At 34.7% G+C, this 9,931-nt stretch overlaps 1 protein-coding gene across 9 annotated transcripts in view; it reads left to right on the forward strand.

The window, feature by feature from the left end:
* Positions 1-9,868, forward strand: part of LOC113064429 (CDK5 regulatory subunit-associated protein 2-like) — a 37,073-nt gene extending 27,205 nt beyond the window's left edge. For 7 of the 9 annotated variants that reach the window (XM_026235267.1, XM_026235270.1, XM_026235276.1 and 4 more), the window contains 13 exons: positions 2,795-3,046; positions 3,132-3,257; positions 3,366-3,482; positions 3,564-3,690; positions 4,689-4,810; positions 4,882-5,076; positions 5,482-5,541; positions 5,993-6,177; positions 6,283-6,396; positions 7,483-7,621; positions 7,707-7,753; positions 9,190-9,235; positions 9,458-9,868. In XM_026235267.1, coding sequence (XP_026091052.1) covers positions 2,795-3,046; positions 3,132-3,257; positions 3,366-3,482; positions 3,564-3,690; positions 4,689-4,810; positions 4,882-5,076; positions 5,482-5,541; positions 5,993-6,177; positions 6,283-6,396; positions 7,483-7,621; positions 7,707-7,753; positions 9,190-9,235; positions 9,458-9,576 — 1,649 coding nt within the window. In that variant the 3' untranslated portion in view covers positions 9,577-9,868. The remainder of the gene's footprint in view (positions 1-2,794; positions 3,047-3,131; positions 3,258-3,365; positions 3,483-3,563; positions 3,691-4,688; positions 4,811-4,881; positions 5,077-5,481; positions 5,542-5,992; positions 6,178-6,282; positions 6,397-7,482; positions 7,622-7,706; positions 7,754-9,189; positions 9,236-9,457) is intronic. The other 2 variants (XM_026235268.1, XM_026235275.1) reach the window with 2 other exon arrangements.
* Positions 9,869-9,931: the final 63 nt, after the last annotated feature.

Here is a 9,931-nt window from a genome sequence, read left to right on the forward strand (position 1 = left end):
TATTACTGAACGTTTGGGAACATGTTTCCAATAAAGTCCTTCAATGTTTTAGCAGCCTAAAACGTACTCGGGGTAATAGATGAACGGCAGAGCACCTTTTAAATCAAGCTGAATTATTTATCCAGTAAACCTTCACATGGGGCTCTTGTTGATTTCTCACCGTGACCTCTTGACCTGGAGAGATATGTAGGTCAAATGAGTTTTGGTACTTTGTAACACTGAAGTCTTGTTCAGTTTCTCACAGTCTCAGTGCTCGTGTAATATTATTCTGTGGAAACTGAATTGCCCAGTTCTGCGTTTAGGTGGTGTTGGTGCTTTATCTTCTTGAATTATAAATTAGGTTTAAGTAACAGAAGTTGATGTTGTATTAGTATTATTTATAAACTACTACAGTATTTATTAGGATTTTCAATTACGGTACTAAAGTAATAAACAGTCCTCAATTTTATTTTTTTTTATTTTTGTTTTAGTAATTTTAGTACCAGTTTTATTTTAATATGATTTATAAATCATATTTGTTAAGATTTTCAATTAGTTTTTTTTTGTATTTTCAGTTTTCATTTTATGCGTTTGTATTTTTAATTTTTTTTATTCCACTTAATCTTTGTTTTTAAAATAAATGTAGTACCAGTGTTATTTTAATAAACTCTCATGGTATTTATTTAAGTAATACATTTTTTGTAATTTATTGTCTTTTTTTTGTAATGTTATGTGCTTTTTCATTTTTTAAATTTCAATTTAGGTTTAATTTATTTTTATTTTATTAGTGATTTTATTATTTAAACTTATTTTAGTCCATTGCCTTGGCAAGTTTAATTTAAATTTGTGTTTTTGATTTTTAAATTCTTTTTGTAGGTGTGATGCATAATTTTAATACTTCCGCAAAACTTAAAAAAAGTATCTTTTGAGGTGTTTTAGTGAACATCGAGCCCAACCCATGTGTGCTGTCTTGATATTAAATATGCATTTATCTCTTTTTGTTCATCTGAATGCTTGAGTATTAGAATTGTGTAGTGAAACGGCAGGAGCTAAGGCTGGTGTCCTGTTACTGGTCCTTCCAGATGCATTATTCAGTGTGCACTGTTATCCTTTAAGAGCCCTGAGCCAGTGTGTTGCTGATTTGAGTGTTTAGTTTCATGCAAACGGATTGATTTAGCTTTTCAGTAAAAGCACTGGCACAAGATGCTGGAGTACCTCTCATAGCACAACACTAGCGAACAGAAGAAGTGTATTACTCCTGACATCTCTTCAGAACGACCTGGTTCAGGTTTCCCAGCAGCTGGGACACAATAGATCACAAGATTGAAGATGTATTTAGTGAACGCGTGATGGACTACACCGTATTTACAAGTCGTTTAGCACCAACGTTAGTAGAAGCGAGGGTTGTCTCATGTTGCTGAATTGTCGTTCAGACTGGATAAATGTTTGTGAGAGTGTTACTGCTCTTCTAAACTTTCTACTGGATTGAAACTATACTGAGATCTGGTGTTATAGTGAGACCAGGTCTAGGTTAACAGTAGCTCGGCTCTGGACATGAGTGAACAAATTGTGGTCAATAACAGCGTCTCTCGTAGCAGATGGAGAAAAATGCTTAAAGCCACCAAAGAGGAAGGTAAAATCAAGCTGTAATATTTTCTTAACTGGCCAGTTCTGCGTTAAATGCTGCTGATGCCTTGCTGTCTTGAATTATAGGTTAGGCTTAAGTATTAGTATCAGTCTTATTTTAGTCTTTTGTATGTACTATTATAGTATTTTTTTAATAAGCTTTTATTTTTGTGTTTTCAAAGGGTTTTCAAGTTTACTATTTTTTTATGTTCTTTTATCATTTTAAATATTTCAATTTAGAATTTAATTATTCTTTTTACAATTTAAATTCTATTTATCCGTTAAAAATGTTAAATATTAGTGTTAGTAATTTTAATACATTGTACTTCAACTTGTTTCAGTTAGCTGTTGAGGCAACATTTCTCATTTTAAGTTTTTCATCTAATATTTTATTTCAACTTTTATTACCAAAAACTATTTTTATCCACTTTTTTTCAGAAATAACGAGAAGAATAATGACGTGCATTAAACGTTAAAACTGTTTGCGCTACAAACCAGTGTGTTCATAATTAAGATAATACATTAAAAATAATATAAGACAATATCGAGCAGCAAAACAAACTGCTGATGAGACCAGAAGCCAGACACATTCAACAAATGTGGACCGTTTTGGTTTTAGTTAATGATAGCAACATTGGTAACAACATTTGAAACAGTGTTGTAAGACATGAAGCTCAACACAGTCAAATTAACAGTTTATTTTATTAATAAGTGTCCCCTTATTGTGCTTGGTTCATCAGTGCCTGCTATTATAAAGAGAAGTATTGTTTTTATTATCTTTAATAAAAATGTATTTGTGGTGTACATTTCTGAAGGTTCATGTGAAGTAATGATGCTGAAAATCCGGATTAATCACAGCAATCAATTACATTTTAAAATGTATTCAAGTAGAAAACTGTTGTTTTAAATTGTAAATATATTTCACAATTTTACTTTTTTAACTGTGTTTTAATAAGTGCGATCTTGGTGAGCAGAAGAGACCCTAAACTGTTGAATGCTGGCGTATCTAATATACCTCATACATAATATAATACAATTAAATGATGGCAATGGAGACATACAGAACACAAAATTGCTAAAATGCTATTAGCATGTTTTTGTACTCAATATTCACAAATTATTCTTGTAAACATGTCGTTCTTGTCATTTTTTGCAGGGCTGAAGTTAATCAATGGTGATGTGTTTTCAGATGCAGGGCTGGGATCTGGGGGCGTGGCTGTTGAAGGGGGCGTGGCCAAGGGTGAAGAGGGGAGTGTTGTAATGCTACAGCGGGAGAATGGCCATCTGCAGGAGCAGCTGAGAAGCAGCGAGGAACTGAACGCTACACTTCGTAGTGAACTGGACCTCACTCTATCTATCCTGAAGCACAGCCCACAGAAAAAGACCGAAGACAAACAGTCGGAGCACCAGAACACGTCAGCGAGCAAAACCATCAGCTCAGGTAGAGTCCGAAAGCTTTAACGTTCTAGAATGTAGCAAGATGCAGAATTATCTTCATGCATATTTATTTTCTCACTCTCTCTTAGATCTGTTAGCAGAACACCTTCAGGAGATCCGAGCGTTGCGTCAGCGTCTTGAAGAGACGATCACAACCAATGAGAGACTCCGAGAACAGCTAGAAAGAAAGTTACAGGAAGCCGAAAAAGACTCAGGTGAACACACGAAACTCATACACATTCATTTCATATCTGAAGTTGCTAATGACACTCCTTAAATCTTCTAATCATTCAAAATGTGTGTGTGTGTGTGTGTGTGATCAGCAGCCACTAACATCTTCATCGCTGGTTCTGAGGATCACGCTCACATCAGCAGTGAACTCCACTTCCTCCTCGCCCAAAACCACACACTCAAAGAGCAGCTCAACCAGGGAGCACGAGGTAACATAGTCTGGAAACTGTTTCAACTGCTTCTGCATGTGATCTGTCAGCTGTTGCCACAGACGTGTGTGTTTTAAACAGATAAACAGAAGGAGAACGACCACCTGAGGGAGACTCTGGCCAGACGAACTGCTAAACTAGAGCTGAGCAGAAAAGAGAGTGAAACACTGAAACAGGAGAAAACACAACTACAGGACAAACTGTATAGGTAATACATACAGTAAATGGTGTTTCTTTATAAAAGAGATCAGCAGCAGATGCTCACAGTGGTCTGGGATCATCCCTTACGAAAGGAACATATATTTACCAATATATTTCTTAAAATATATTGTGATATATTATTTTCCCTTTTTATTTTCTAATATTTCATATATTTGAATACATTTAATAATATATTAATGATACATATATTATATAATATATTGCAAAATATACAAATGATTGCCGCTTTCAATACATTGCAATATATAAAAAAAAAAAAAATATATATATATATATAAGAATATATGCCTAATATATTACATGATATTTTCCAATATACTGCAATATATTTTTGTTTCATAAGGGATATGTCATTCTCAGACGGCCTGTGTAATGTTTTAATCATCGCTTTTATTTGTAATCCAGGAGATAAATGTGTAATTGGCTAATGAGTTTCATGTTACACACACACACTCATTATTGTGTCCCTGAATTTTTCAGTTGTTGCACATCAGTGTTTCCTACATCTTCATTTACATCTACAACGGAGTATCTTTAACTAAGAGCAACCAGTTAATCTTACAAACATTTTAGCTTTCAGCATTTTTCAACTGCTAAAAGCTAAAAAGTGATTCAATAGTTAATGCAGTAAAGATTCTGACCGATTCATTGAATCACTTGATGCAGTAATTCAAAAGAATTGCAAAAAGTCATTTTGAGTGATTCAGTAAGTGATTCAGTTTTTCATGCAGTAATTGTCAGCACTCATTCAGTGAGTTGGTTGTCTGACAAATTCAAATCGGTTTAATTCAGACTGATTTGTAATTTGGTTTGACTGATTCAAATAGAAAAGAACCATTTAAAATTAGCAACATTTGCCGATCTGACATCGAACATACTGTTGCACTGTATGTTAGTTTTATATGCAGACATTGAGGACAACATAAAAAGTTATTTTGTGCATGCACTGATGTGTGTGTGTGTGTGTGTGTGTGTGTGTTTCAGATTGCAGTGTGAGAACAGTCATCAGAGGCAGCAGTTGTGTGACACCCAGCAGCTCTTGCAGTCTGTGCGTGTGGAGCTGCAGGTGCATGAGCAGATGAAGACCTCCACACACACTCACACAGGTGCGCGCACACACACACACACACATGCGTGGTCTGAGACGCCGCTGATATCTGTGTGTGTGTGTGTTCAGGTGAGGGCCGTGGCTCTGAGAGCAGTTCAGCGGTGGATCTGAGCGAGCTGTTGGCTGAGATCAGACAGCTGCGTGTTCAGCTGGAGAGAAGCGTCCAGATCAACAGCACACTGAGACAGAGACTGGAACAACAGCTGCTGACCCACACTGACCCCAGATCAGCCATCAACGTCCACTACCTGCTGCCCACAACAGGTACACACACACCACAAACAAGTGTCTTCATTTCACATGTGTTAGTTATTTGAAAAGCAATGAATCTGGTGAGATTTCAGTGATTTTACAAAGTTTAAACCACTGTAACGAATGACAATAACACAGTAAATGCTAGTAATAGGAAGAGGCGGATTCTAGAAAACAGTTGTTAAAGCAAAAGACAGACATTTTTTCTTCTTTCATTCTTTGCTCTTTAATTCTTCCTTTAATTTTTGTTCTTTTGTTTACTTGTTTCATTCTCTCATTCTTTCACCCCTTTGTTCATTATTTTCTTTCTTTCGCTTAACTTTCTGCTCATTCTTTCTATTGCTCCGTTTATTCTTTTGTTTGTTCTTTCTACCTTTTCTCTCTCTCTCTCTCTCTCTCTCTCTCTCTCTTTCTCAGATGAAGCTGGTAAATCAGATGTTCTTCACTTGCATACAGACTCTTCCAGTGCTGCTTATGGTATGCATCTATGAATTTTTCTGCTGTTTGTATGTTTATAAAGATATTGGTTAGTTTATGAACAGATTTACATTCCAGTGTTGAATCTAAAAAGAGATTATAAAATATTTTTTGCCATTATGTGGGTTTGTTATTAAGATACGTTATTATTTTATACTATTTATCACTGTCATTGTCAATCATTGTTATTATGTATTATTATATATGCGCTCTTTACTTTAATAAAATAAAAATTATATTACAGTAGAGAATTTAATTAAATAATCACAAAATTAAAGATGATGCAGTAATGAGATTGCAATTGGTGCTTAAATAATATAACAAAATCATCATGGTCCAAAAATATGACTGAAATGCAATTTTTTTGTATGCGAATCAAATATATTTTTGTGAAGTCTGCTCCTAAACCTTGAAATTGAAATGGTAATTTTCCACGTGTGTTTGTGTTCAGACAGCGGTAGTTCAGTGGACTCTCACGTCCCGTCCCGGCTGGTCCCGGGTCACCGGCTGTGGGCGGACAGACGCGGGCGACACGTTCTGGGTCTGATCGAGGACTATAACGCCCTGCGCAAACAGATCAGTGAAGCCAAGAGAGTCACTGCAGATCTGGACACACAGATGCATGGCTGCGGCCGGGTGAGAACACACACACACACACACACACACACACTCACTCAGTCAGTCTGGTGTGTGTCAGGGTCATGTTTCAGCACTGAATGTGTTTCCTGTGGTGTGTTTCAGGCTGTCTCTGTCAGTGTGAGCACCATGCATCAGGCTCTGGAGGAAGCCGCTCGACTTCTCAAACTGCTCTGGAGAGTCTCCGTACCCTCAGGAGACGCCACACACACTCAACAGGTAACACACACACAAACACACACACACACACTCCACTAAATGAGGACGCACGGTTGTTGATGTTGAACAATAAAGTTTTATTGACTTGACCATTTGATTATTTACTTATGTGAATTAAAATGCATCTTGTAATATAATGTAGTAAACTAAATTATATATGCAAAATAATTTAAAATACATTGTGTTTCTATCATTAAAAATACAATAAATTGTGACCAGAAACAAGTTGAGACATTAACTCTTTTTATTATTTGTGAAATAAAATACACCTTGTAATGTTATATAATAGATCAAACTAAATATATGACTTATTCAAGGTCACATTTGACTGTATTTTTAATTAATTAAATAATTAATTAAAGATATATATTTTTATTTTATGTGAAGCAAAATACACTTTATAATGTAATAGACAAATTAAGTACTTATTTTGTTTAAATAAAATAAAAATAGAATAGAAAATTCAATTTATTTAAAATTATTTAGATAAAATGTATGGATTTATTTATGTGAAATAGAATACACCTAATTTAATGGAGTAGACTAAATATGAAAAAATAATTTAATACATTATGGAGTGTTCCTTTTATTAAATAGAAATAGTGTGAAATTAATTGCATTTAATTAAAATGGAGTTGAAATTTATTTAATGTTAAATAAAATACATCTAATTCAGTATAGGAGACTAAATTAAATATATGATAAAAACTAAAATTAAATACATTATGGAGTGTTCTTTCATTACATAAAAAAAAAAAAATTAAATTGTGAAATTGATTAAATTTAATTCAAACCGAATTAAGTGTATGTAATAAAATACACCTTCCAATTAATATAGTATATAAGTAATATAGACTAATAAATCAGTAATGAAATAAATTCATTGTGAAGCGTTGCGACTAATAAATAAAAATGGAATGGAATGAAATTGTCTTTAACCAAGAAATAAACCCTGATGCCAACAGTCCTCACGAGAATTCATAATTCAGTTATCAAGAATTGTGAAACTTAGTAAAGCCAGCAGTTCTGTGGTTTATTAAACCTGTGTGTGTGTGTGTGTGTGTGTGTGTGTGTGTGTGTCGTCAGGAGGAGCTGTTGAAGAGTGAGATCAGTCGTCTGAAGACTCGTCTGTCTCAGCAGGACCGGATGCTGAGCGGAGCGGTCAAACGCCTCAGATCCACCAACCATCTCAAAGAAGGCATGGAGCGCATCATCATCGACCAGCGTAAGAGAGCAGCGCACACACACACACACACACACGCTCATCTAGAGTCATCAAACACTGATGTGTGTGTCATGTGTTTCTGCAGTGTCTCTGACTCACGGCGTGCTGAAGAGAGCCAGAGGAAACCTGGAGGTGCGTTTGCCTTTGTGTTAGTTTCCATTCATTCAACCAAACCAAACTTTCTATTCATCCTGGGAAAAATGTAGCACTGTTTCCACAAAAATATGAAGCAGCACAACTGCTTTCAACATACTGATAGAAATCAGCACATTAGAATGATTTCTGAAGATCATGTGAAACTGAAAACTGGAGTAATGATGATGATGAAAATACAGCTTTGATCACAGGAATAAATTACATTTAATAATATATATTACAATAGAAAATAGTTATTTTTAAATTGTAATAATATTTCACAATATTCAAGTAGAGTTTGATAGTATTTTTTTTCCATTCTGTGATAAACATTTTTTGGGGAATGTCAGAATACAATAAATATAGTTTATGTTATAAAAAGTTTATTATTTAATCATTTAAAATAAATAAATAAAATATTTTTAAAGGTTAATTGCATTTTGGTAGAATTTTTGTTTGATAAAAAAATTAATACCCATCTTAATTTGGCCACAAAAAAGTAGACTTTGTTTAAACGGTTTAATTCAAAAAGTGAAACTTGTATATTATATTAATTCATTACACACAAACTGATATGTTTCAAATGTTTCTTTCTTTTAATTTTGATGAATATAACTAATAACTAAGAAAAATCCAAATTCAGTATTTCAGAAAATTAGAATATTGTGAAAAGGTTCAATATTGAAGACACCTGGTGCCACACTCTAATCAGCTATCAACTCAACACCTGCAAAGGCCTTTAAATGATCTCTCAGTCTAGTTCTGTAGGCTACACAATCATGGGGAACACTGCTGACTTGACAGTTGTCCAAAAGACGACCATTGATACCTTGCAGAAGGAGGGCAAGACTCAAAAGGTCATTGCAAAAGAGGCTAGCTGTTCACAGAGCTGTGTCCAAGCACATTAAAAGAGAAGTGAAGGGAAGGAGAAGATGTGGTAGAAAAAAAGTAAATAAGCAAAATGAATGTGAAACAAAGCCCATTCAAACTTTTTGAATGGCATTAGTGAAATAAATCAACTTTTTGATGATTCTCTAATTATATGACCAGCACCTGTAGTAAACTCTAAAATATATTAAATAAATTACATGTAATAATTTGTGGTGCAACTGAATTACATTAAAGAATGAAATGTTTGGAAAAATATTTTTGGACCCAAAGTGTTTGTGGAGAGTTAAATGGTAACTTTTTTTCCTTTTTATTTATTTTGGTAGAATACATTTATTGTCATATGAACAAAATATGACAATATTGTGGGCTTACTATGAGACATTTTTACGTTCCCTACAGCATAATTAAATATATTTTTTTATTTATGTCCTGAATGTGTCTTTGTAAAGGACATTTATCTGGATCATTTTTAACAGTTTTCTCTCTTCCTCTTCATGTTATCAATGCTCCGCTCGTTGTGGTTTATTTCACCCTTCTTTCAGTCTAACTATCTGAATGTTTTTGGGCTGAAGGGTCTTCAGGTGGAAGGTCAGTTTAATGACAGCTCGTGTGTTTGTGTGCTGTCAGATATGGATGGGTTTCTTTGCATGATGATCACTGCATGTTCACTTTCTCGTGTTTATTTCCCAGTTGGCCGTATGCGGTGTTTGAAAGGGTTTTAGTTCAAGCTTGTGATGCTCTGCATGGATCTGCTTGATTGTTTGGCTTCCTACACATCTCTGATAGTTTTACCTGATTGTGTTTCTGCAGGAAGTTCCACTGAATGGCCAGTGACCAATCAGCAGTCAGGGGCGTGGCCTGTCCTCCGCAGCGTTCAGCCTGCAGTGAAACCTCCTCCCACTGCAGCTGTTAAATCTGTTGAATCTTAACATATTGGTTTTCTCACCCTTTTAATTTGCATTCTTAATTTATTAGTGTACGCTAATACCGTCCAGAAGTATTTGCACATGTACAGTAAGCATTTAACTGTAAAAGGGAATGTTTGTTTAATATCTGAAGAGGTTTTCTCCTGTAAATACTTTGAGCTTTAGTTTTAAACTGGTTTTAGACAGTCTCCTGTTCACTGCCGGTCTCCTGTGATGCTGTATTATCCTGCTTAAGATTTAAAATGTTGATGTAAATGAGTGTTACATGTTCATTAAATGAGCTCATGGTTTAACATAGGCGACTGTGTTTCAAGTAAATGTACACACCTTCACAAGACTGTGTCTCTGCTTTCATGGT

The sequence above is a fragment of the Carassius auratus genome, chromosome 46 (assembly GCF_003368295.1).
Source record: "Carassius auratus strain Wakin chromosome 46, ASM336829v1, whole genome shotgun sequence".
In the NCBI taxonomy this organism is placed as follows: domain Eukaryota; kingdom Metazoa; phylum Chordata; class Actinopteri; order Cypriniformes; family Cyprinidae; genus Carassius; species Carassius auratus.